This window comes from Mustela nivalis (genome assembly GCF_964662115.1).
Source record: "Mustela nivalis genome assembly, chromosome: 16".
Lineage (NCBI taxonomy): Eukaryota > Metazoa > Chordata > Mammalia > Carnivora > Mustelidae > Mustela > Mustela nivalis.
Genome location: NC_139035.1, coordinates 62,494,963 through 62,521,610, shown reverse-complemented (window position 1 = coordinate 62,521,610; position 26,648 = coordinate 62,494,963). Strand labels below are relative to the sequence as shown.

Below are 26,648 nucleotides of genomic sequence, written 5' to 3'. Positions count from 1 at the left end.
ACTTGAACCTTGGCTTGTAGACTAGAAAAGATCTTGAAAAGTCCTCTTGTGCATTTCCTTACTTCTAATTAATACTGCCTCTTGCCCATTCCAGATAGATCTCTCCTATTTTTAGTAAAGTCCAGGTAGCGGAATTCTATACTGTCTGGCAGTAATTCATTTTTAGTGTAAAACAGCCCTCATAACTAAGATGCATGACCTTCCCGTGCAACATAAGTAATTCTGATTGCAATGACTCATGCTTCCCCAGCCAAACCAGGGGGCAAAATCTGTTCACACAAGAGTAAAAAAATGGTATTTCTGCACATCTGTTCCCACAATTTTAAGAATTTCAGCTTTACTTAAAACTCTATCAAATCGTTCTGAGAGTCTCCAAGAATTTTTTTCTGTGTATTCCATGAATTACCCCTCTCAGCTTTGAAGTGGCCTGCGTCTTTGCCTTCCTTCAGCTGTGACTTCCGGTAGCGATGGCTGTCAGGCCTGAGGAAACACACCCTTCTCCCCCAACCTGAAGGCAATCCTCCAGAAAAGGAGGCTTCAATCTGATAATTCCTCTTAGTGCTTTAAATGTCCCCCAAATATTTTGGTAAAACATCACTTTCAGCTCCCCCCCCCTTTTCTTTTTGGTAACATCTTAGAGTTCAAGGTTAGAGCCCAGATTTGGCTGAGAATAACCCGAGTGATAGACATGCTATTTTCCTTAGAGCTCCTCCTTACTTTGACACAGCTCTGTAGCATTTGGGACTTTCGTCCCTCGGTGCTCTCTTCACTCAGAGAATTAATTCTTCCCAGGAGTCTGCTTGGCCCTCAGGCCAATAGACACTTGACAGAGCTGCCCGTCCTTCCTCAGCACAGACGGCTGTGTGTCTGGGTTCTGGAATCAACGTCACTGGCTCAAGCTAGTTAGACACACATGGACAAAAAATCCTGCCAAGTACCTTAGACACTGGTGATTGGGGATATATCCTTATAGGTAGTTCTTCTTTATTAGGGTCCCGGTTTATGAAATTATTACACTGTTTTCCACATTTGACCTGTGGTCTCACCACATCTGTGAAATTATAGATCATCGTATGGGTGCGTTCTTTACAGTAATGCCAAAGACGGAAGGTACTATAGACAGAGTTATTTGGGGAGGATTCTAGGACCATTTCTATAACCAGATGTCTGGAGTTGTCTCAGTCAAACACCCAGCCAAGGGCCGGTAAATGCTCAGTATACATTTACTGAGTTGAGCCGAGTGTCCTGGCCTGAGTCACCCTCAGACCTGATCATAGATTTTCAAAGTTAACTGAAGAGCTTCCTTACAAGGTTGACCTTGCCTCTTTGTAAAATAGCCCTGGTTCTAGTTTTTTCTCTTAGGTCTTGTTTTCTGCCCTTGGTCCTCTCTGTGGCTGCCCTCTGAGTCACCTCCAGCTTCTCCATGTCCTTTTCTATGTGAGGCACAGCCACGAACAGCCACCTTCTGACTGAGCATAGTAGCGTGGTGAGGACCTACCATGGACAGCTTGGCTCTTCCTGGAGGTCTTCTCCATCCCCATCCCTCTTATGAATTATCTGCAGCTCCACGCTTACTGGGGGAATGTCCTTCCACGGTTGCCCTCCCCTCTCCTTTTCCTGGGCGCCTCTCTTCTCGCTCATCTTGGGGGCTATGCAATCCCAGAGTGGCTGCCTATGTGCCGGCAGACAAGAGATGGTCATAGCTCGAGAGCCCAGAGGAAGGCAGTCTCTCTGCGAGGGGGCCGTCTCTCAAGGGTGGATTAGGTCTTCATCACCTCTCTGTTGCCACCTTCCTTCCTCCACGGATCTCCCAACCTTGAGTCTCTGCTTTGCTCACAGACAACCAGGATCTCCAGGATGGCCCAAGCCTGGGTTTGGTCAGACGTGATCCAGGCTCAGAGGGGTTAAGGACAGGAGCTTTGATGGATGGAGAAGATTCTTAGGTATCAATGAGAGAGCCGAGGAAGGGCTTTTCCTGGTGGCCTACAGTCCCCTTTCACATGATCTCTGGCTCTGGCCACTGACAGGAGAGGGGGGGAAAAAAAGAGGAAAAAGGTAAAAAAAAAAAAAGTTTTCAAAATAATTTTGAAAGTCCTTTTACATGCTTGTGTTTTCATCCAGCAGCACAAATCCCAGACAGCAGTAGACCCTCAGAGGCAACAACCCATTGGGAATTTGAATGGAAAAGTAGGAATCCTAGACCCCCAAACTGTCCAGTTTGTTTGGTGGGAGAGGGAGTGAGGGGAGGGATTGAGTCCAATCTTTTGGGGGGAGAGCTCAGCTCTGGGCTTTCATGGATAAAACACTGAAGATCAACTCCATGTGTGTGACCCGACTGTCCTGGAAACTTCAACTGGAAGAGAATCCAAACCTTAAGTTGTGCTTATAACTTCAGCCCAAGTAAGAAAAACGAGGTGGGGGGGGCACAGGGTGGGGACCAAGTCTTGGGTGGTGGGGGAGGGCTTGGGGATGGATGCGGTGGGGACAAGGCGGAAGAGAGCTATGTCTTTAATTCTGTCCTATGGTTATACATATTTTTTCTTCTATGAATGGGTTTTGCTGTAAATTATAGCTTTGCCCGTGGTCCCTTGGGTCAAAAGAAATAGTCTCTAAACAGAAAACAGCTCTGATTGGTGACTTTCCTTCTTCCCTCCCCAACCCCCTTCCTAATTGAAACCAAATGTGCAATATATTGGATCCCTGGCGCTGCCCCAGGAATCCTCAGAATGTGAGGTTTCTCTCAAAGCATCTTGCATCAGCCTGTGGATGTATGCCTACCGCCGGGCTCCTTCACCGGCAAAGTGGAAAAAGAAGCGTTTCACAACAAATTCTTTTTTTGGGGGGGAGGGTTGGGGGGAACGTAGTGGATTATAACTCTGTTCTTCTTTCCAAATCTGTGTACTCCTGGATGCACGTAAGTAATGTTTTTGTTTTTCTTCTTTTCTGAAAACGAAAGCTCTGAATATGCTTCTGATGTCTCGAGAAAAGTTTTAAAAAGGAGGCAGAAGGGGGTTTCAAGGCAGCGCAGAAGAGAAGGAAATGGGGCACCATAGACTTGAGAAATCGAAGATCTCTCGTTTTTTGGGGGGTGGGAGAGCGTCCTGGACTTAACACTTACGGAAGGAAGAATAAACACTAAACCCAAGAAGACGGGAGCAAAACAGGAATCCGTACAGCTGTGAGATCCAAGAAACAGCGTTAGCAGGGTTGGAACCGTTGGCAGGCGGGACAGGCCGATTGCAGAGAAAGGGGAGTGGGGGAGCTGGGGGTCTAGGTGTTTAGTAGTGGTGTTGGAGGGTCCCGAGGCTTGGAGAGGACAATTTCTGTACTTTCGTTTTCTCGCGGTGTCGCAAACTTCCTTGTGAGAAGGGCATCTTGGGGTGGAGGGTGCCTTCCCCGTGAGGTTTGGGGTGGCTGTGAGGGGCCCCATGTGGAGGAGGCACTTCCCACCCTGCCTGGCTGGCCCGGGGAGCCTTTCCCTTTGTTATCCAACGACTTGGGACCGTTTGCAGTTGGGACCTTTGCGTCCTGGCTGAGGTTCAAGAGTCCCATCCAGGGAGAAAGAGAATTTTTCCGAGTGGCTGAAACTCTGGCCGGCCGGTGGTTTGAGGCGAGAGCTTGCACCCTTTCAAGCCGGCGGGGAGGGGGTCAGCACCATTTTGCCGACTGTTTTCTGCGTCCACTCCCTAGGGGAACAGGGAGTTGGAGCCCCGGGAAGAGCCTGAGAGATCCATCTGGCCCTTCATTCCGCAGATGTCGGAAATGGTAGCAAAGAGTTGACATGATCAGGGACGCAGAGCGTGATGGTGAGGCTCCAGAGGCCGGGCTGGGAATGAAACTGGGGCTTGCTTTGCTGCGAACCAAGTGCTCCTTCCACTCCCTGCCTCTACTATCTTGTTCATTTCGCGGCTGAGATCATGGAGACACTGAAATGAACAAGTCCCCGCAAGGACCTTGGTTACCAGAGGGGAGGATGGGAATGGTGGCCCGTCAGCTCACGGCATCTCTGGTCGAACAGTGGAACTTGGAACTACGGGGCTCGGGGCGCCGACCCCTCTGCAGACAAAAATTCACACATAACTTTTGACTCCCCCAAAACTTAACTACGAAGAGCCCGCTGTGGACCAGAGACCTTGCCAATAACAAGTAGTCAATTAGCACATAGGTTGTGTGTTACGTGTATGGGTGTGTGTACATTAATGCTGTATTCCTACAATAGAGGAAGCTGGAGAGAAAAAAATTTTATCAAGAAAATCATAAGGAGGAGAAAAAAAAAACATTAGCAGTGTTGTACTGTAGTTATTGGGGAAAAATCCGAATTAGCAGACCCACGCAGTTCAAATCCGTGTTTTTCGAGGGTCAACTCTCTCTGGTTGAGTGTGTGTGGAAATTAAAGCGGCAGACCTCTGAGTACATGCTGTGCACCAGGCTCCACGTTCAGGGTCTCTATGCAATGTTTGATGAGTGGTCCCAGTTCTGGAAGACAGCTCGACTTTTATAAGGGAGAATATTACGGTTTAGCAGAGTGGAGTGAGTTACTCAAGGAAATGCAGCTAATCAGCTTGAAATTCATGTGCGCCCGACTCTAAAACCTGCCCCCCCCCTTTTTAAAGTCATTTGTATTTTATTTTTTTAAATTGAGGCCTACAGCATAATGCCTGGGTATTTGTATACATGGCCAAGCGATTAGCACACGGAGTTGGGTCACCGTCTGTCTCCTCACATGGTTACACAAGACCATCGTCTCCTTGCGATGAGAGTAAAATCCGTTGCTTCTGGCTTGGGGCTGTCGTGCTCCCCTCGCTCCTCCACACATGCACTTGGTTATTTCCCAAGTCCATTTCCATGTCTCCCTCCATGAGCAGGAGGTGAGAGTGGCGGGCTGGGGGTGGGGTAGCTCCAAAGAGTGTCCCGCTGGGACCACGTCTGGGCACACGGTTGAGTATCTGGGTCCCAGAAGGGGGCTGCGAGTGGGCACCTCTGTGGGCTGATTTCTGCGCCCCTGGAAATGCTTCCCTCTGTTACACAAGGAGCCTGGGTTTTAGCGTCCGAAGAACCAGGTTCCGCTTTTCTGGCTCTGCGTTTTACTACCTGGCCGTGCGGCTTTCCCCTCCTGCACCTTGGCCTCTGTATGTATTACATGGGAATGATGGCAATACTTTCCAACGTCCTTGTTTGCAGAGATACTGGACACGAATGTGTTCTGGAGGCTGGGAAAGGCTGAGCCCATACCGTGGGGACAATGACGATCATCCCGAACACGGGGACGCAGCGTGGGGCAGCGTCTGCCATGCGGGCCAGAGCTGGTGCGGGCAGGAGGGCGGCTGCGCTGGCTGTGTACACCGCTCTGAAATGGGAGGCCCCAGGCCCCGCGCCCATCTCCTTTGGATGGAAGCCATCCCTCGTCCCGGGGACTATTTCCAGGGTTTCTCTCTGGAGCTCCCCTCTGGTGGCCTGGCTTGGCCGTCGCCCCTCCCCCGAGGAAAGCAGCGGGCGCTGGAGGACCCCACGTTGTTCAGGCGTCCCCTGCTTCGGTCCCAGCCTCTCTGACCAAGAGGGGTGTGCAGTCAGGAACCGTCCCTCGGTTTCTCCTCGAAGGAGATGGGCTTTTGAGGAGCTTCGCGTCTCGCTGAGAGTAGATCCTTGACCCAAAACTTTCTTGTCCCGGGCAGGCCCACCTCACCCTGTCTTTTACCTCACGTTCCCCCTGCTGTGCCTTTGGTCAGAAGGAGAGCAGCTGCTCCTGGGGCTGGCGCTGGGGCTGGCAGGCCGGCGGGCGGCGGGGAGGCCCCTGCCTCTGCTTCGGGTCCAGATCTGTTTGCTTTATAAACACCAAAGGTAAGGGAAGCGGGGGAAGGTGTTTTCAGAATCTTGGACTAAGAATCCTCAAACTGACACTCCCAGCAGCATCTGCCTCTGTGAGATCATAGAAAATATATGAACTGGTCTCTGCCCCCGGGTCCTGGCACAGGATTCGTAAAATCCTCCTCGTTTTCTAAGTGATAGGAGCCCTGGGGACATTTTCGTTCCCGTCTTTGGTCTCTGACTCTGGTTCCTGACACAGAACTCCTTAACCCCTCAGAATTTCCTGGGTGATGGGAGTGTCCTTTGTTCTAGAAAGTTGACTCCAGGTGGGCTCCTGAAGGGGGCCGGTCACCAGAAAGACTGAGCCCTGATTAGAAGCCTGGAATTTTCAGCCCCACCTGCTGTCTTCCAGGAAAGGGGGAAAAGCTGGAGGGTGAGTTAATGACCCATCGTGCCTACGTGGTGAGGCTTCCATGAAGATCCCCGAAGTGCGTGGTTTGCAGAGCTTCCGGGTCAGTGAACTCGTCTATGTACTGGGAGGCTGGCACACCGCAGTCCCACAGGGACAGAGGCTCCTGTTCTCGGGTCCCTCCCAGACCTCACCTCTGTGTCTCTTCTTCCGGCTGCTCGTCTGTACCTCTTTTCAGGTCGTTCCTTATATAATAAACTGTTAAGTGGAAGTAAGCATTTCCCTGAGTTCTGGGAGCTGTTCGAACAAATGATCAAATTCAAGGAGAGGCTGGTGGGAACCTCTGATCTGTAGCCAAGTCAGACCAACATTGCTGACCTACTGTTTGCAATTGATGTCTGCATCAGGAGGGGGCAGTCCTGTGGGACTGAGCCCTTCACCTGTGGGGTCTGCACCAACTCCAGGTGGTTTGTGTTGGAGTTTCTGGGTGTGGAAAACACACAGAGTTGGTGTCAGGAGGATTGTGAGTGCGCACGTGGTGGGAACTGAGTTTTTCCTTGACGATGTCTGAGCACAGACCGGGAGCATCTTCCAAAGGAGCCCCATCACCCCCTGCTCTCCTCCAGCCTCTCTGTGAGCTGTCTTCTTCTGCACTCCCTCCCTAGACTTTAAGTCGGATGAATTACCCATCACGCATAAAGAAGATAGTTCAGACCTTTCCATATGATTGCATTTCTAAAAGACACACTTAGAAATGAGAGTGGTCGCCCCCTCCCCTTTGGTTAACGTCACACCATTTTAAATTAGCATTCATTCTCAGACATACTTCCTAAGCTCCTTTATGAGATCCACTGTCAGGAACTTTACATCACCCACACCTCAAACACGCAACCCAAACACATGTCTCACTGGCATCCAGAAAGCTCACCCCCATCTAAAAATGGACCTCCACAGCCATGCTGAAGTCCCGTGCCAACTCACATAAATGGTGACCATCCGAGCGCAGACACACTGGGTTCTTTATGTCCGTCACCCTGTTGGAAGCCGTGCACCATATGACTCGACTCTCTCCCAGCGATGACGACTCAGTCCAGAAATGTGCCCAACGTCCTCAGGCATCCAAGAGCATCTCGGAGTTCAGCAACCATCCACAGGAAGGGCTGCTTCCCAGTAAATTAGAAACCTCAGAGGAACTCACAGACCTCCAGACCTATTCTGTCAGAATATCTCCCGCTGGGGACTGGGAACCAGTACTTTGAAGTGTTCCCAAAGTGGTTCTACTGTGAACCTTTGGTAAAGATCCACATCTGTCACCTCAGCCACTCCTCAGCATGGACGAAGGGCAGGCTGGGGAGAGAAATCAGCCTGGACCACATCCCCTTTGGCCGTGGTCCTATGAAGAATCTCTTAGTGCTTTCCTTCTTTGGTTGGCACACCTCCCTCCTGTCGCCTCCTGTGAGCTTCCTGCAGACCTCCTCATGATGTCTATAGCCTTGCTTTTCCCCTGAGGTGGAATCTTGTCCAGGCCTCCACTCTCTCCAGTGTGAAGTCACACAGACCTGACTTCCAATCCCAGTCCGAGCCCACCCACTCTGGGACCCTGCACAAACTGCTCAAAGCCCCAAAGTCTCAGTTTCCCACTCATTGAAATCAGGGTTATCATTCCCATTTAACGGCCATTACTGACGCCACCTGGGTGCACTCGGCATGGTGTTGCACATGTAGTTACTAGACGAGGTCTATGTGGATGATTTATATTAACGGTTCAGTGTGGCTGCTTGGTCCTCCTTGTTTTTTCATGACCCATTCCTCAATGAACAGTGTTCACCTGCCCAAGTCCACTTCTGCCAGCAATACCACCCGAAGTGCTCTCTCAGTGCACAGGACATGGGTTCAAGTTCTGGCTTGGCCACCACTTATTAGCTGTGTCACCAGGACAAGATCTCCTTTTTCTCATCTCTTGGGTTTTTAGGAAAAACAGGGGCCGTTAGATAGGCAGAGAGGCCAGCACAAAGCCTCACAGCCTCCGAAAAAGTGAATGTTCAGTAAATGATGCCTCTCTTACTTGTTTTGACATGATCATCGGGTCCTCACGGGCTACAGGCCCACCATGCGTGGACCTTGGGGACCTCTATCTTGGATTGATTCCTTTCATTTGAACACCTTGGTAAGATCATGGATGTGATTTGCTGGAAATTGGCCTTTTTGGATTTGAAATAACAGCCATCATGACATCTCCTCACCCCTGACCTTCCCTCCCCCACTGTACCTTTACCGTTACCCAACCTTTCGCCTAATACTCGAGACACACCTGTACCCAATACCATCTTGTTACAGAGAACTGATCACAAGAGTGGATTACTTGGCTGAGGGTCTACACGACACCAGAAGAGAAAAGAATGGGCACTTTGGGGCAGGTAGGGAAGAAGGGATACTAGATGTTATCCATTGGGCAAGTTAATCCCATTATAGTGAAATGGTTTAGATGCCATTTCAAGGAAAAGAGAATCCCACTACAGTGAGAAGTATGAGTCACAGTGAGGACTGCTGTTGTAACTGAACACCAAAGGCATTCAGGAAAGGGAGGGATGAGCTAACAAAAGAGAAATTCATGTTTTGTGCTTCTCTGGAATCATCCAATGACGGATTGGTCCCACCAAGGGTTCCAAGCGGGAGGGACCATGGTGGGGCGGGGGAGGGAGGCAAACTGGCCTTGGCTTGTTCATGTTCATCTGTTTTCCCCTCCTTCTCCTCACATCCAAGTCTCATCCTCCCTTCTCCATCTGGCTACACTTCTCAGAAATTTCATATTGTTTCTCTCTGATTCTGGGTTCCCTCGGCAATTCCATTTTATTTTATTTGGTTTTATTCTATTCTGTGAGCATTTATTCACTGCCTATTAGTGTAAGACACTCTGTTTAACATTTTTAAATAACCGTAGCTTTATAAGGGAATTAAGATGTCTAGATGCCTCTCTGGGGACATTTACCAGAACACCCATAACCTAATGGCTAAAGTGATGGTCTCTCTCAGCTTTCTCTGTCTCTTTTCATTTCATGTGTATGCCTTTGGATTTGTTGTGATTGAGCCTGTGTTATTCAGACATGACTTGGTTGAAAGTAATTCTCTTCTTATTTTGATTTCCTTTCTTATTTTTGCTTTCTGTCCTTTCTGTTTTGCATGGAACTATTTGATGTTTCCAAGTTTCTGTAATTATCCAACCAATGGAGAATCCCAGCTTTTGGCAGGTCATATACTTGGAATCTCACTGGAATCTCACCTTGGCCTCCCAGCACTGAGAAAGATCAGGTCTGACCCAGCCCAAGAGTCCATGAGTCCTGGAGGAGCAATGAAAAGCCAAAGAAGTTCTAAAATTGGCTAGGCTCACTCCAAAGCCCCTATGTTCAGCTGGGCTTCTCCTCAGCAAGGTCTGCGGTAGGTCACTGATTTGTGGGTTGTGTTTCATTCCTAGACAGACACCAACGAAATGTCGAAGGAGTCCCTTGGACCTACTGCTCAGAGATTAATGCTACCTCATTGTGGTGTGTGGGTTGACGGGGAGAGCGTGTGAAGAATAGAACCTCATGTGCAAAAGGTAGTGAGGGAGAAGAAAATGTCGTAAGGTTTGGGTCCCAGCACCATCATTTTCCAGATTTTTGACCTCGGACCTCATCTGTCTCCCTCATGAGTTTTTATCCCCTCCTTTTTAGGTTCAGATAAAATAATGTGTAAGAAACTTTATATACTGGGAAGCGCCATGCCTATGAAGATGGTAGGTGGCATGCCCCTTGGGATGCATTTCATGGGTAGCTAATCCAGCAGAATTTACTGGATGCAAGATTACCTTTAGGGTCTTCATGGCTTAGGCAGCTAAAAGTACATTGAGATGGGTGATGGGTTAAAAAGAAGAACGAAGAGTATGTGAAAGAGAGTTAATGCCTACAATTTGAAAGTCAAGGAGTAGTAAGGGGGGGGGGTTGCTATTTTTCTAAATAAACATGTGAGTATATATAACTTCAATAAAAATATGTCCTAAATACAAAATAATTCTTTTACCATATATACATGTGTGTGTAAATTTAAAGTTTATTGCTTGTATCTTGATTATAAATTTTTATGTAGTCATTAAAAAAAGGTGGGCAAGTAAATTTTTTTTCATTTCTTCTTTTAAAAATTTGAACACTGTATGAATTCAGAATAATCAAACAACAATTAAAATCTTGGCGAGCTCTCATATCAAAGAGAAACAGTTTCTCACTGTTGTAATGTCTTTACTCCAATGATTTTTTCAAAAAAATCAGATTTTTTATCCATGATCAGTTTTACAGCATTCTGGGAAGCTCTGTTATAACTCTGTTTTTGCTGAATTCATTTACTTATTTCTTAGCAAATAGTTATTATGTGTTGGCTCTCTGCTAGGTGCTATTCTAGGTTTTAGTGATCAAGAAGACCAATAAGATTTTAGATGTTTACAATCATTCATTACCTTAGACAATCACTCCTTTACAGTCTATGGAGCAATAGTATGAATTCAGACTAAATTCAACTTGGAAAATTGGTATCCAGGATTGGGTTAATAAGATTTTACTGTTTAAATTTTCACTGTAATTCAAAAATAGTTCTTGTGCCGGGGGTATCAGCAGAACCAAATGTTATAAAAAAGTACAAAGTTTGATATTTTATTTTTCTTATTTTCTTTTTTTAATTAATAGGCTTTATGTTTTAGAGCAGTTTTAGCTTTATAGAAAAATGAGAAGAAAGCACAGAGTTCTCACACACTCCCTTTCCCTTTGCACATAGCTTCCCTATTAACATCTTGTATTAGTATTACATTTCACTTTTCAATCAATCACTCAATAAGTATTTATTAAACACCCACTATATGTTCTGTGCTAGTTATGATGGAGGTAGAAAAGAGTAAATCATATTTATACCCCTCAAGTTGTTTATAATGTTGTATATCTACAGATTGGAGTCCCTCATTCATTAAAAAATTTTTCATCATGCAATTAGTGCCTGCCTGATTCAGGCTAAGGTTTAGTATAATGCTTGGACATAGTAGACATCAATAATTATCTGTTGAATATATGAAAAATGAGAATGAAGGATCTAGAAGTAGAAGACATTGTTCCTGTCCTTAGGAGCTTGGGGAACAACTGACACTTATGACAGAGACTAGTGAAAATTTCAAAAATAGGTAGATAGTACTGGATCTCTCAGTAAAAGTGACATTGGTGTCGGCAAATACGGCATGGAGGCTTAAGTGGGTAGGAGAAGAATAAATGAAACAAGATAGGATTGGGAGGGAGACAAACCATAAGTGACTCTTAATCTCACAAAACAAACTGAGGGTTGCTGGGGGGAGGGGTTTTGGGAGAAGAGGGTGGGATTATGGACATTGGGGAGGGTATGTGCTTTGGTGAGTGCTGTGAAGTGTGTAAACCTGGTGATTCACAGACCTGTACCCCTGGGGATAAAAATATATGTTTATAAAAAAAAAAAAAAAAGACATAAGCCGAAAGTCCCAGCTTCTTTACTGGGATTGTCTTCCTAACCAGAGGCATACAGAGCTTAAGAGGAGTGGTGAAGGTTACTAGGTTGCTGCCCTTGTCCTTGAGGACATACCCTCTTGAGATTCTGGGGAACAAGCTGATCTGAAGAAGAGAGCAGCAGGAGTTATGTACACTCAAGAGCAGATAGTTGTTCCTAGGACAACTATCTAGGACAACTATCGTAGGACAGAGGTAGTTCTTTTTTAAGGATGTTTACATTGTGTAGAGTTTGTGAGGGAGAGAATATTAAAATAACATCACAGGAAATGAAATCGAAATCCTAATCCTAGTAAATCCCAGCAAGTTATTTTGTGGATATGGACAAATTGATACTAACGTTTATATAGAGAGGCAGGAGACCCGGAACAGCCAGCTCAATACTGAAGGAAAAGAACAAAGACAATGGACAGCCCATTTCCAGGCTTACTCTGTTACCAGATCTTATAATACCAGTTTCAGGTGTGCATTATAATGCTTAACACTTCCATACATTGCCCGGTGCTCATCACAACAAATGTGCTCCTTCATCCCCATCACCTATCAAAGATGTGATTCTTGAAAGAATTGATAACCTGCGCTTCATTAAAATGAGAAACTGCTGCTTTGTGAAAGACAATGTCTAGACAATGAGAATACAAAACACAGACTGGCAGCAAATATTTGCAAAAAACAACATCTGATAAGGAATGGTTATCCAAAATATGAAGAGAACTCTTAAAATTCAGTGATAAGAAAAGGAACAATCTGATTAAAAAATGGGCAAAAGACATGAACAGACATCTCACTAAAGAAGAACACAGATAGTAAATAAACATACAAAAAGATGTTCAATATGATGTCATTAGAAAATTTCAAATTCAAATTGGGATCATGATCTGAGCCAAAGGCAGACACTTAATGGACTGAGCCATCAGGTGTCCCATGATAAGCATTTCTATTTAAAAATTATTATTATTTAAAAATTGTTTTCATTTTTCAGATAACTATTGCTATTGTACCCTAACTTTAGTCACATCTTATTTATTAAAGATAATAGAGGCAAAATCCTGGCTATCAATTGTTAAAATGATTGATAAAGACTAATTTAACAGGTTGATAGCAGATATTTGGGAAATCTATTTGTCACATCATTCAAATTATAATAACTATCACCTGGAAGGATAGTCATTTGTTTAAACTAATGTAACATACAAATATTCTCACTTAAAATTATGGTGATAGAAAGAGTGAGATAGAAAGAGTAAGTTAAAAGAGTAGTAAGTTTTTCTTTTTTTAAAGATTTTATTTATTTGTTGGAGAGAAAGCTAGTGACAGAGAGAAATTGCAGGCTCGTGCGTGTGCATGAATGTGGGAGGGGAGGGGCAGAGGTAGAAGCAGATGCCCTGCTGAGTGGGGAACCCCATGCGGGGCTTGATCCCAGGACTCCAGAGTCATGATCTAAGCCAAAGGCAGATGATTAACTGACTGAGCCACCTAGGTGCCCCAAGAGTAAGCCTTTTTTTAAAAAAAGTTTTAATTTAAATTCCAGTTAACAAACAGTGTAATATTAAATTCAGGTGTACACTATAGTGACTCAGAACTTCCACACAGCTCCCAGTGCCCTCCTTAATCCCCATCACCTGTCTTACCCATCCCTCCCACTCCCACCCCCTCTGGTGACCAGTAGTGTGTTCTCTGTAGTACAGAGTCTGTTTCTTGGTTTTTCTTTCCCTCTCTTCCTCTTTTACAACCACCCCCCCACCAGCTTATTTGTTTTGTTTCTTAAATTCCACATCTGAGTGAAATCATGTGTATTTGTCTTTTTCTGACTGACTTATTTCACCTAGCATTGTACTTTCTAGTTCTATCCACGTCATTGTAAATGGAAAGATTTCATTCTTTTTCATAGCTGAGAAGAATTCCATTGTATACATATACCACATCTTCTTTATTCATTCAGCAATCAATGGATATTTGGGCTGATTCAATAGTTTGGCCACTGTAGACAATGCTGCTATAAACATCAGGGTGCATGTGTCCCCTTGAATTAGTATTTTTTGTACTCTTTGGGTAAATACTAGTAGTGCAATCTCGGGGTTGTAGGGTAGCTCTAGTTTTAACTCTGTGAGGAACCTCCATACTATTTTCCAGAGGGGCCACACCAGTTTGCATTCCCATCAACAGCACGCAAGGGTTCCCTTTTCCCCATCCTCGCTAACACGTTTCTTGTGTTGTTGATTTTAGCCATCCTGACAGGCGTGAGGCGATACCTCGTTGTGGATTTGATTTGCATATCCCTGATGATGAGTGATGTTGAGCATCTTCTCGTATCTGTTGGCCATCTGCATGTCTATTCATGTCTTCTGCCCATTTTTAAATTGGGTTATTCATTTTTGGGGTGTTGTATTTTTAATTTTAATTGCTGCCTATTAGCCCTCGGACTTTGCGCAAGTATATTTTTCAAACCTATCTGTATTTCAATGTTCTCTATAAGGGGCAATATGAAATTTCCCTTCCTTCTAGTTCAATTATGTTGCTGTCCATGCCTGCACCCAATCCCCCAGTTTCAGCTTTATAGCTAAGTCTTCAATCACTGCAGTGTCCCTGTGGTTCTCACCCAAACGCATGTGCTCTGAATATCTTCCTCTGTCCTCTCATGTGTGCTCAATTCTGCCCTTCTCTAAAGGCCAGCTTGGGTTTCAGATCCTCTGGCCAACTCAGATCTTGCTTCTTGGAATCCCAGTTCTTTTGGTCACAATCACATCTAGCAAGGAACATGAATTAGGCAATCTCTATAACTCACCTCGTAGCATAATCTGTAAGTATTTGCTGAGTTCTCCATATGTAGTCTATTAAGGTCTTATGATTTGCCTAGCACGGTGTTATTTGTTGCTGGGAAATTCTTCAAGAACTGTAATTGAAGCCTCATCTACTGTAGTCTTTGAGGGTGTAAAGGAGCTCAGTAGATTTCACTTATTTTGTTATTCTGTAAGATCAGGATGTCCAGAGGGCCAGGTTATAAAGAAATGCTGTAAGCACTGGGCTTGTCATCAGAAGTACTGGGCTCAGTTTCTGCTTCTCATTAGCTGTGAAAACTGAAGAAATGAACTAGTTAATGTCTTCATGAGTACAGATGAGGAGGAATAAACTCACATGTGAACACTTGGTACCCTGGGCATATGATGTACACAGGGATAATTTTTATAAAAGAGCACTAAGTAGAGAATGGTTATTCCCAGAGACTCATCAGGTTTCAGGATACGGCACCAGGTTGGGCTTCTCCTGGCTTGATGATGGGCAGAGCTGGTGTCTTTGTTCTGACCATGCTGCTTCTTCTCTCATGGGTTTGCTCAGACCTCTGGGAATAGAAGCGCTTACCTTTCACCTTCCCCTGGCATACTAATGCTCAGTCTTCCCTGAAACCCCTTTCATTTAAAAACTTATTTAAAAATTCTCATTTGAACATTTAGTGTCATATAAACAGCAAATTAACTCTTGCTTATTATCATGTTTGGAGGTGAAAACAATTTTAAACATTTTGTTCAGCCATTCATTATCAAAGGAACGTCAAGCTAGGATATACATTCTAGACTTATGTGGGCCCCTCAAAGGAGTGTGAAAAGTTACTTTCTAATCCCTTTGCTGTGCTTTTGGTGATAAAATTTGTTTTTGCAGGAGAGAAGGTGGTCAATGGTCTTCCTATGATCTCTTCACAATTTTCTTCAGCCCCTCTAACCAGGTCTATAGGCACTCCACTTTCTCCAGAAAAAAGGGGGGGGGTCCTTCTGTGCTGTATGCTTAGCTATAGAAAGTTCCAGCTCCAGGATCCCAGGTCTCCTGACTTTCATTTTCTATTTGATCATGTAGTTGCCAGCATTTACGATAGATAATCAAAGACGGGGTGTCTAAAGTTACCCTGTGAATCATACACAAACTTGAAATGATTGTACATCTCTGGATGATCCTATTCCTGGGAGCTTTGGGCCTTGAGCAGATAATCTGGGAGACATCAGGAGCCTTGAAATAGGCAGAAAGTCTCATTTCCAGGTCCAGCTTCCCAAGTAGTACGGATCTTATAAGGAATTTCAGTGTTTAAGATCTAAGTCTTCTTTTGAGTTGGTCAGGGTAAGGAAAAGTCTGGTGAAGAGTCTGACACTTTACAAATGACCTCACACTGGTCATCTGCAGACTATGCATAACACACGAGTCCTGGTTTTGAGGGAGACGGTGCATGTGAAAAATCTAGATACACTCACGATGTTACTTTGCACAAAGGTAATTAAGGCTCGAGCTGGGGTAACTCCCAGTTTCTTTTGAAAATAAGCTAATATTCTGTTTTCCAAAGAAGTGTTGAAAAAGTCATAATGAAGAAAACGGAAACTTTATTGACTGTTCTTACACTTAATGCTATATTTTAGTGGTGTTTTTTGTAACAAAGTACTTGCTGGGGGGAGTGGGGAAGGTGCTATGACTTCAGTGTTTGAAGCTTCTAAAGGTTCTTAATCGGCTCCGTTTGCAGGAGCGTAAGCTGTAACAGTCCCCCCGGATTTGTCTCAAATTTACCCAGCCACAGTCCTCAGGGCTGTTGGAGAAGAGCTTATGGAACTGTTCAAAAATACATCCAGGAGCGCCTGGGTGGCTCAGTCAGTTAAGCATCTGCCTTCGGCTCAGGTCATGACCCCAAGGTCCTGGGATTGAGCCCGGGATCAGATTGGGCTCCCTGCTCAGCAGGGGGTTTGCTTCTCCCTCTCCCTCTGCCCCTCCCCCTGCTTGCTCACTCTCTCTCTGTCTCTCAAACAAACAAATAAATAAATAATCTTAAAAACAACAGCAACAACATAACCCAAACGCGCATTCACATCCAGCCCTATGATGAGGTAATTCTAGTTTCCACCGAGCGATCCGGCAACAAGCATTAGGGAAGCACATCCACTCCCCTGATCGTGGGGTCTTAAAACACTTTCTTTTGAATAAATGAGGGTTGGATGACGGTGGTGACAAAGCATGGTGACACCTAGACCCACGTCCCTTGCTTTGATCAGAATTCAGCAATTCCCAGCCCTACCAGTAGCCACAACTCTTAGGGCCAGGCAAGTGGTTTCCAGTGTGAGGTGAACTGTGTTCTGTTTTCAAAGACTTATTCTCTTGGCCACCCCCCCCACCCCCCACGTAATAACTTTGCTGATGCTGATGTAAGGGCTTTGGGAAGTTAAAGAAATGGTACCGAAGGCGGTATGCAACAGACATCCTGCAGGGGTGGCTTTGGTCGTGGGTTTCCAAAGGAGCAGAGTCTCTGCTGTTTACCTTGGTGAAAAAGCGGAAGCAGTCCTCACAGGAGGCAGGAGCTGCAGGATAGACTCAGCATCTTCCCCGGGGCTTATCTGGTCTGATGTTACTCAAACCTGAACAGGAGGTAGACATATTTTATACAAAAAATTTTTTTCAGCTCCTCAGGGTAATTGATCATTTAGATGTTCTTAAAATATGTACAAACCTAAAACAAACATAACTATAAACTCGATTAAATAAATTAAAAACATCATTTTACTGCGTTAAATGATGTGGTCTGTTGAGACTAACCACTAGTGTGGAGGGTAAAGATTGAGTGGAGCCCGTGTGGTCTCAGGGCCTGGTCCATGTCTCATCTGGGTCTGTTATGTAAATGTAATTAATGTGCATGCAGAAAATGGCCTGTTGGTGTCCGTATGTTAAGCAAATTGCTAATAAGGGCCTCAAGGGTTTATCAGTTCAGGAAAATCAAATTTCATACTTAACCAAACTCTGCAAGCAGGAAATGGTCAAATGGCAGTTTTTATTTATTTAATAATTTATCTCAGAGAGAGAGAGAGAGAGCATGCAAGTGAGGGGGGAGGGCAGAGCAGAGAGAGAGGGACAAGCAGACTCTGCTGAGTGCAGAGCCTGATGTGGGGCTCCATCCTAGCACCCTGAGATCATGACCTGAGCTGAAATCAGCATCATGATCAGACGCTTAATTGACCAAGATACCGAGGTGTCCCCAAAAGACAGTTTTAATGAGGTATCATTTGGATAAGTTGTTAAATATTCTCTTCTCTTGAAGGTCAGATTAGCCTGGTGGTGATTTGAAATTGCTACAAATAAGTATCTCTTGCAGTTGCTAATAAGATTAGAGACAGAAGCATTCTGCTTTGTGTATTTATGCCTCGGGTTTCTGCTTATAAATCGGTAGGTGTTGGTATGTAAGAAGAGTCCACATCACGCGTCTGCTGGCAGCATGAACTGGTGGCCATGGTCTATGGCCAGCAGACTGAACTGCCCCATGCCGTCGGGTGACTCCGCTGTCCCGCCGTGTCCTGTTTGTGGATTGGCTCTTGACTTGATGTGGCTCTCACTTGGCATTTGTACAGTCGTGAACACAAGTGAAAAGGCAGGCATTGAGATTGCACGACAACGCTTGGCTCTCACCCGTATTAGGAGTTTCAGACTGGGGCGCCTGGGTGGCTCAGTCAGTTAAGAATCTGTCATGATCTCAGGGTCCTGGGATTGAGCCCCACGTCGGGGCTTCCCACTCAGCAGAGACCCTCCTTCTCTCTCTCTGCCTGCCGCTCTGACTGCTTGTGCACTCTCTGTCAAATAAATAAACAAAATCTTAAAAGAAGAAGGGTTTCCAACTATAGAATCATAGTTATAAAATTTCAGAAATTCTAGAAATTTTATAGGTGTCAAGAACACTTCTACCCTCGGGGGTGCTGCTTTTAAGCTGAATTCCGACTCCGCTGCTTCTGAGGGAAGACTTTCTGATCTCCCCGCTCTCTTCTAAATGTTTTCATAACTAAAAATAACAATCATGATGAATTCAGAGTGATGTGTTTATTGTGCACCAAGATTTGGGTGTAGCCCTCTGGATACATAATCTCACCGAAGTCTTGTGAGAGTTGTGTGAGGCGGGTGTTTTTCTTGTTTTGTGTAGGCGGACACAGCACAAATCACACAGCGGTTTGCACACGGGTCTCCCTCATGGTCACACCTGACTTCCCCCCACTGCATAGTTGTTCTCCATGCGTGAAATTCCATTCTGCATCGGGAACTAACCTTGTGCTGGAAGCAGGCCCCACTGTTCTATAACGATCTCCTTAGAAGCCTGCCTTTTCTGCTGGCCAGTGGATCGCTCACCTGAGTACAGTCAGGATCACCTGGAGGGATTTAAAAAAAAATTATTTATGTATTTATTTGTCAGAGAGAGAGAGAACGCAGAAGCAGGGGAAGCAGCAGGCAGAGAGAGAAGCAGGCTCCCTGCTGAGCAAGGAGCCCTAGGTGGGACTCAATCCCAGGACCCTGGGATCATGACTCAGCCTAAGGCAGACGCTTAACCCACTGAGCCACCCACCTGGAGGGATTTTTAAAAATGCAGCTCCCGGGCTCTACCACAGGCTTGACTGAATAAGGCATTTTCTGCACAGCGTCCAGGGACCCCGCATTTTTCTTTTAAATAGCCCCCCCCCCCCCCGCTGATTTTGTGGCAGGTGTTCCTCGGATGCACTCTGAGTAAAAGCGTGTCTGACCGTGCTTGTCTTCTAAGCACCGCTGCAACCCCGGGACTTGCTCACTCAATGTTTGTTGAATAATTCAGGGAATGAATGAAGAAACGATTGTCCAGAGAAAATACGTTCTTGAGAAGAGCACCCTTCTAGCCAGACCTTTGGGAAAATGTAGAGATATGTGTGCAAATGTCACGTAATGTACTCAAGCTAGACGTTCCCCTGGGGGCCACACGTGAAGTGGCCTGCAAGAAGTGGCGGGAAGCACAGCTCTGTCTTCCAGAAGAAAGAACAAAAACTCGCCGGGACCTTCAGCATGGGATAGAATCTGTCTTCCTCCCTTTTAATAAAGCCAAGATCAATTGAACTAGAAAAACTTGAATGCCTGCGAAGCCTAGGAAGAGGTTCATGTCCCTAGTGTTTTATAGACGTGAAGTTTTCTGCTGGGCGTATGGTTCTGAGATCAGTGTGGATTGATCCCTTTATTCAGCAAGGGTGGTTTTGAACATTTAGTAAGTGCTTTGAATGTAATAAGGCATGGTCCTTTTTCTTCCCGAGTTTATGACCCATCAGAAGATTCAGGAAACAGTAAAGCCACACGAATGCTTGAGGGGCTAGGGGCTCAGGGTCTTCAGGTGCAAGAACTCACGGAAGGGCTGGTATAGCCGGGACCCTGGAGCTGGGGGTTGCATGAGGCTGGTTAGGTTCAGAGAGGCAGGAGGGGAAGAGCAGGCCGAGGGGGGCCTTGGCCGTCAGTCAGCTATGGACAGTTCAGTTAACAGCAAGCATGCACGCCTGGGGCTGTAGAAATTTGCACTGGGGAGCACAGAGACCTACCAGTGCACAGATGTGTTTTCTTACATTAAGGGTTGCTGATGTTGTGGAGTCTGGAACATTCTTTTTTTATCTTGAAGCAGGTGAACAGTTGTTTTAAGAAGATCCATATGACCGTAGCCTGGAAGGTGTGTGGCAGGGGAGAAGGGGCTGAGTCAGGAGACTCATTAAAAGGCTGCTCTTGGTCATCCAGATGTGGTTGGGTTTGGGGACGTAGTGTGAGCAAGGGAAAGCCCGACTGGCTGTGGGAGATACTCAAAGGACACGAGGAGAGAGGATTGCTGGTAAGGGTGTTGGCAGAGCCGACATCTCAGAGGACGCTGGGACAGTCTGCCATTTTGCTCTCCTTCCCTGCCTGGTTCCCGCACTGAGGACCTCTCAGTCCTGACACTTACTTCTACGTGGGACCTTCTAAGGAATCTGGCTAATTAGACAAAAGTGGCATCTCCCAAAATACAATCCTTGGAAACCTGTGGGTTTTTAAATAGACAACAGCAGGGGTACAGGCAAGGGCCAGAGTTCTGTGGTCAAACAAGTTTGGGAAATATTCTTCGAGAATGACCCACGTTTCTTCCCTACAGGACCTGCCAAGGTCTTTAATACGGTAATAAGCATTTTGGCTGTCCAAGAGAGGGGTAGCTTATAGCACTCCACAAACCTTTTGGACCATGGAGCTCTTTTCTTCAAGAAGCATCTTCAGGGGAGAGGGCTTCGTAACATACATCAGAGACTAGAGAGCTCGTCTTTAGAGCAAGTCTTTTGAGGGATGCCTTGAGGGTGGCTCAGTTGGTTAAGCATCAGACTCCTGATTTCGGCTCAGACCATGACCTCAGGGTCCTGGGTTTGGGCTTCGTGCTCAGCCCAGAGTTTGTTGAAGATTCTATCTCTCCAAAAAAAAAAAAAAAAAAAAAAAAAAGAAAGAAAAAAAACTACTAAAAAAAAAAGTAAGTCTTGAATCAAAATAAATTCACTTCCCATTCATTCAAAAAAAAAAAAAAGATTCTCCCTCTCCCTCTGCCCTCCCCCAACTCTCTCTCTCTCTCCTTCCCTCCCTCCTAATAAATAAGTAAATAAATAAGTAAATCTTTAAGACTAAGTCTCTTGCAAGGAAGGGTGGTGGTGAAATGGAAAGAAAGGAGACTGGAATTTCGGTCTGGGTTCTACTATTAACTGCTTATCTGGTCACTGGACTTCCCTCGGTCTGTTTCCATAGAGGCTACACTAATACGGGTCTTTCAACTCCAGAAGTCCATGATCATGCGCACAATCAGAAGAACATCATCAGTGATTTTCTACTCTGTAATAACACTGGTGGCAGAGACAGTGGTGGAGAAAGTTGAGGGCAGAGGGGCCGTGACAACAAGATGAGTAAGATGTGGTTTGAACCCTGAGCTGATAATGTGGTCGGGCACAGTTACAGGGCTGGACTGATGTAGCAGAGATAAAAGAAGTTTCCAGTTTTTGCTCAGTTTTTGCCGTGTCAGCTGGTGCACACAGAAGACCCAGTCGCCAAGGCAGTGCTAATTCCCAGTGGTCACTTAACCATCTAGTTGCAGTTTTGCAGGTTGTGAGGCCTTAGATAAGTTACTTGGTCCTCTAGACCTGAAAGAGATGACTTCTTCATCTGTGAGGTAAGGGAGTTGGGTTAGATCAGAGGCTTCTGGTGTTTTAGGAGGAGGAACTGTTTTGAGTCGTTCTGGTTCTTACCTGGCGATGTTCATCTTCTTCCACCCACTCAAGGCAGATGGGTCCGGAGGTTTTGTCTTCATTTTTCTTCTCTCGGATCATTTTATCTACCTCAGACTTCACTTACTGCTTTTATGTATTTGATGTTCAAATATGTGTCTCTAACCCCGAACTCTCTCTTGAATGCCAGGCTCTTCTGTGCTCAAGAGTTTACCTGTTTCCATCTTAAGAAAACAATCTTTTTTTTTTTTACGGGGCGGGGGATGGGGAAGGTGGAGAGAGGGAGGGAGAGAATCCTCAGCAGACTCCACACCCAGCGCGGAGCCTGACGTGGGACTCTATCCCACAACCTTGAGATCATGACCTGATCTCACGGCCAAAATCAAGAGTCAGACGCTTAACTGACTGAGACACCCAGGAGCCCCTTAAGGAACCCAATTCTTTATGTTCAGAACCAAACTCACCATCTTCCCTTACATTCCAGTTCCTCTTCCAGTTTTCCCAGGGTTTGTTAATAATGACGTGTTCCTGGTCATGTGCAGGTTGGAAACCCACGCTTCTCTGACTCCTCCTTTCTTCCCTGCTGTAGCCAGTTACTGGTCAACCCTCAGTTTTCTCCGCATTATCATTTCTTTCTTTTCCCTTCCTGATGTCGTTATTCTAGGTCAGGATCTGGTGGGTCCCTCTGCAGCATTCCCCATGCCAGGTTAAGCCTGTAGCTTAAGCCTGGAGTCTCTAGAGCTACCTGCCTCTCTTCCAAGGCTGACAAAATCTGATTTCTACTTCAAGAGGCAGCTGTGCGATGCCTCCTCACTCCTTCAGACCTTCCCTGAACACCCCACTGGCCACATTTCTCCTTTTAGCACCTTATTCTTGTCTATCTTATTACCCCCCAACCCTATATGTATATGTTTATATCCTTTATATCTTATGATATATGTTATATACCTTCTTGGAGGCCAAGAGACCTGTTTCTTTAATCTGCACACCTGACATGCACTAGGAGCTAGAACTGTCTTTAGATAAATTAATATTACATTATTTACCCATTATTCAAAATAATCGTCTGTAATTGAAACCACCCATTCTTCTTAATAATAACCCTAATCAAACACTGATTAAATAAATAATCTCTAAATCCCAAACTAACTAAATCTTGGCTTTGGTGTCCTGCCATTCTTTCTTTTCTGTCTAGCATAGCGATGATTTTCTGAAGAATTTTGATTTTGATTACAGTCACGGTATTGGGTTAGTAAAATCATTAATTTACAGCTAAAGATAATGTATCTCTCTTGGGAGACCATTGCTAGGAGGCCCCCGGCTTTGCGGTTTCATTCCCCCCAGGGCTGCTTTCCTTTCTAGCTGAACATCACATGATGGTGCAGTTCAGTGCCTGGGCTTTGGAGTAGGACAGACCTGGTTCTGAATTCTGACTCTGACTTTGCTCGCTGTGCTGCCCTGGCAGTTACTCCTGGACATGTTCAGGAGCAAACCTCCTGAAGAACCAGCCCAGTCCAGGACATAGGATCGGTCTCATGTTATTTGTGTTCATAGAACAACAAAGGAAGGAGGCTACCAACTGCCAAGCATTGAACACTTGCTATGTGGTCAGCAGAGCTTATAGATTATTACGATTACTCTTTTTTTTTTTTTTAAGATTTTATTTATTTGAGAGAGAGAGAGAGGGTGTCTGAGTGAATGGTGGGGGGAGAGGGAGTGAGAATCTCAAGCAGACTTGGCCCTGAGTGTGGAGCTGAGGGGGGCCTGGTTGGGGAGGGACACAGGAAATGACTCGATCTCATGACCCTGAGATCATGACCTGAGCCGAAACCAACAGTCAGATGCTCAACTGACTGAGCCACGAGGTGCCCCTAGTTAATTACAATTATTCTTAACAACTTCACGAGATAGGTATCATTACTTCCACTGCTAAGATTCTATAGCCAGTAAATCTCGGAGAGAGGCAGTGAACCCTCATTGGTCAGCATCAATTTGAGTATTCAAAACCTGCGGTGTAATGTGACCAGATTACCCCACCGAGGGGAGGGTTTCCTGCAGGTGAGGGGCATTCTGTTTCCACATCAGGCAAATTGTGACCCAAGAGGGTTAATCTCGGTTCACTTGGTCACAGGGAAATAGTTTTCAGGAATACTTTCTGGGGATGCTGGGACCCTGATCCTGCCTTCTGGCCTCACAATGACAGTGAATGTGTTTCCAGAGAGGTTGTTTGCAAACATTCCTATAAAAATAGGCACAGAGATTGTTAACACAAGTCTTTCTGGTACAGTGAGGTAAGTCCCAAGCATAACACTGGGTGAGCCCCCAGTAGTATGGCAAAAAATTGGGTTATCTTCTCAAATTTTGAATACTTGGGCCGCATGCCTTCTTAGGGAAACAGAAGCAGGAGGAAAGCTGTACTAATATGTGTGACATCTGTTCTTGCTCCGTGTGGCCCCTTTATTCCCATGAAGCCCTATGTCCTTCCCTGAAGAAAGTGGCAAGTCCCAGTCGCTGTTGAGCAGCCCGCCTTTGTACTGTGGTGCTGTGCGGACCTGGGTGGTGTTATATCCCACCAGGATATCCGCAAGGATAGGACGAGGAGGACAAGATATCCGCAGAAATGACGTAACCACACGCTCAAATGCAACGCCGCCCAGCACGTGTGACAGAAAACCTGAGGAGAATGTATAGAGTGCTCATACGCGTTCGTTAAAAATTGATACAAACTCTACATCCCTATGTTTTCATTTATGTGCAGAAAGTTCTAGAAGACTGCTCAGGTAACTGATAACTAGCGGTGTCAAAGAAAGACAGGGATAGTCAGAGTGGGAAGTAAGACCTGCTTTGATTGCACAGACTGGTGGGTCCAGGGCTCAGTATATCCCAGGGGATCAAGAAGAACAAGACCATTTTCACAATAATCCTAAAATGTTTTGCTTGTTTTTTTTGTTTTTGTTTTTGTTTGTTTGTTTGTTTGTTTTTTACTCTCAGTCTCCCATGATTACATGGTGGAGTTTTTGAGAGGTTAAGTGATAGGTGATATTGCAACAGACTGAATTCAGAAGCAGATGCAAGAATCTGTGTTGGATCAAGCCAGATACCAAAGCGATTCTTTAAAATGTAAAATAATGCCACTCTTCTCATTATTTTTTGAAAATAGCTATTTTTATTAAAATATCATTATTTAAGCTAACACGTAATCATCATAATAATTTAATAATAATAATGTGTAAGAAATTAAACATGAATTTTAAAATTTAATAATTATTTTAAATAAATACTAAACTTAAATTCTGCTTTAGTTTCTTTTTTTAAAAAGATTTTATTTATTTGACAGAGAGAGAGATCACAAGTAGGCAGAGAGGCAGGCAGATAGCAGGAGAGGGGGAAGCAGGCTCCCCGCTGAGTAGAGAACCCAATGCAGGGCTCAATCCCAGGACCCCGAGATCATGACCTGAGCCAAAGGCAGAGACTTAACCCACTGAGCCACCCAGTGCCCCTCTGTGTTAGTTTCTAAACTGATAAATATCAGCAGGTATAAGAACCCTCAGAAACAAAATGTCTTGGAGATCCCTTTGGTGCCCTGGGCACTTGGGGGGGTTTCTGTTTGTTAGTCACACGCCCCAATGTCAAGTAGGAAAGAAAATGTGAAGGAAGCAAACATTTGTAACATGATACTGCTTTCCCTTTCTTCCTCCTCCATAAAGGGATATCTACAAGTGGTCTGGAGTTCCATGCTCTAGAAAGTTCCAAGGCTTGTGGCTTGCAGCGAGGACGCTGTGACAGTTGAAGAGACGCAGAAGCCAGCTGTCGTGGAGGATCCTGCTGTCGGAGAATGTTCTGCACCCATGGATGTAAGTAGGGCCCGTTGCTGAAGCTGTCACCCCATGAGCCGGCGGGGGGGCGGCGGTGATGACAGGACATGTACCCTGAAGCCGTTCACTCACCTGGCTGGTGTCACAGGGACCATCAAGCACACGCGTTCTGTGCTGAGAGCTGGTATCGGAGGAGATCGTGTGTTTGACTGTAGGGAAAGCCGATGTTGAACGTCAGCTCACACTTGACCGAGCCTGGTCAGGGGCCGATCCCGGGGTGTCTTGGCTCAGGGCTTCCTCCCTGACTCTGAGTGGGCCCAGGCTATCTCGACCTTCCCTGTCCCTACAGAACTCGCTGGAATCTCAGGGTTCCCACATTGATCTGGATCTCTCCTAATCTCATTCGTTTATTTATTTATTTATTTAAGTTGCCTTCTTGCAATAATTTGAGGTGGCTTAGAGAAAAATCATAATTCACAGAACTACTGAAACCAGGGGCACTGAAGCTGAGTGTCGTGATAAGGCTTGGAGGACTTACCCGTACCAGAGAACCGAGCTGGAGGTTCTCACTTGGTCCCGGGCCTCCGGGTAGTAAGAAGCGCGTGGTGCATATCAGCGTCTGCAGGTTAGCCAGGAAGCGTTTGCCCGTGTCGAGGTGCTCTGCTCTGGGTGCATTTTGGTCTCGAGGGGACTTTCGGTTCATCCTTCAGCAGACTCAGATCCCGCTAACGAGTCTAGAACGGTAGTCATGCACCTGTCTGCCTGGGGCTTGCAGAAGGCAGAAGCCGCGTGTCCTTCATGCCCGCAGCGCCGGCTTCCAGCTCGGGTCTGGCGCGCACGAGGTGCCCCCGGGGGAGCCCGCGGACTTGACCGAGACTAGCTTTCCTCATGGCTTCGACTTTCCTCACTGCTCCGTCGAACTTGCCGAAGGAATGGGCGGCGGAGCGAGTCACGTGGACCCTGCGTCCTGGGGAGGGTCGCCTCCTCCCAGAGATCTCCTCTCCGGGCCGGGATGCTCAGCGGGTCGTACGCGCCGCCCGTTGTCTGCGCA

General features: G+C 45.8%; 1 protein-coding gene across 2 annotated transcripts in view; it reads left to right on the top strand.

The window, feature by feature from the left end:
• The first annotated feature begins 2,691 nt into the window (after positions 1–2,691).
• Positions 2,692–26,648, top strand: part of DDR2 (discoidin domain receptor tyrosine kinase 2) — a 150,758-nt gene continuing 126,801 nt past the window's right edge. Inside the window, exons 1-3 of one of the 2 annotated variants that reach the window (XM_082704174.1) lie at positions 2,720–2,914; positions 24,774–24,887; positions 25,490–25,636. In XM_082704174.1, the coding sequence (XP_082560300.1) occupies positions 25,631–25,636 (6 nt within the window). In that variant the 5' untranslated portion in view covers positions 2,720–2,914; positions 24,774–24,887; positions 25,490–25,630. Of the gene's footprint in view, positions 2,915–24,773; positions 24,888–25,489; positions 25,637–26,648 lie in introns of both variants that reach the window. The other variant, XM_082704173.1, reaches the window with a different exon arrangement.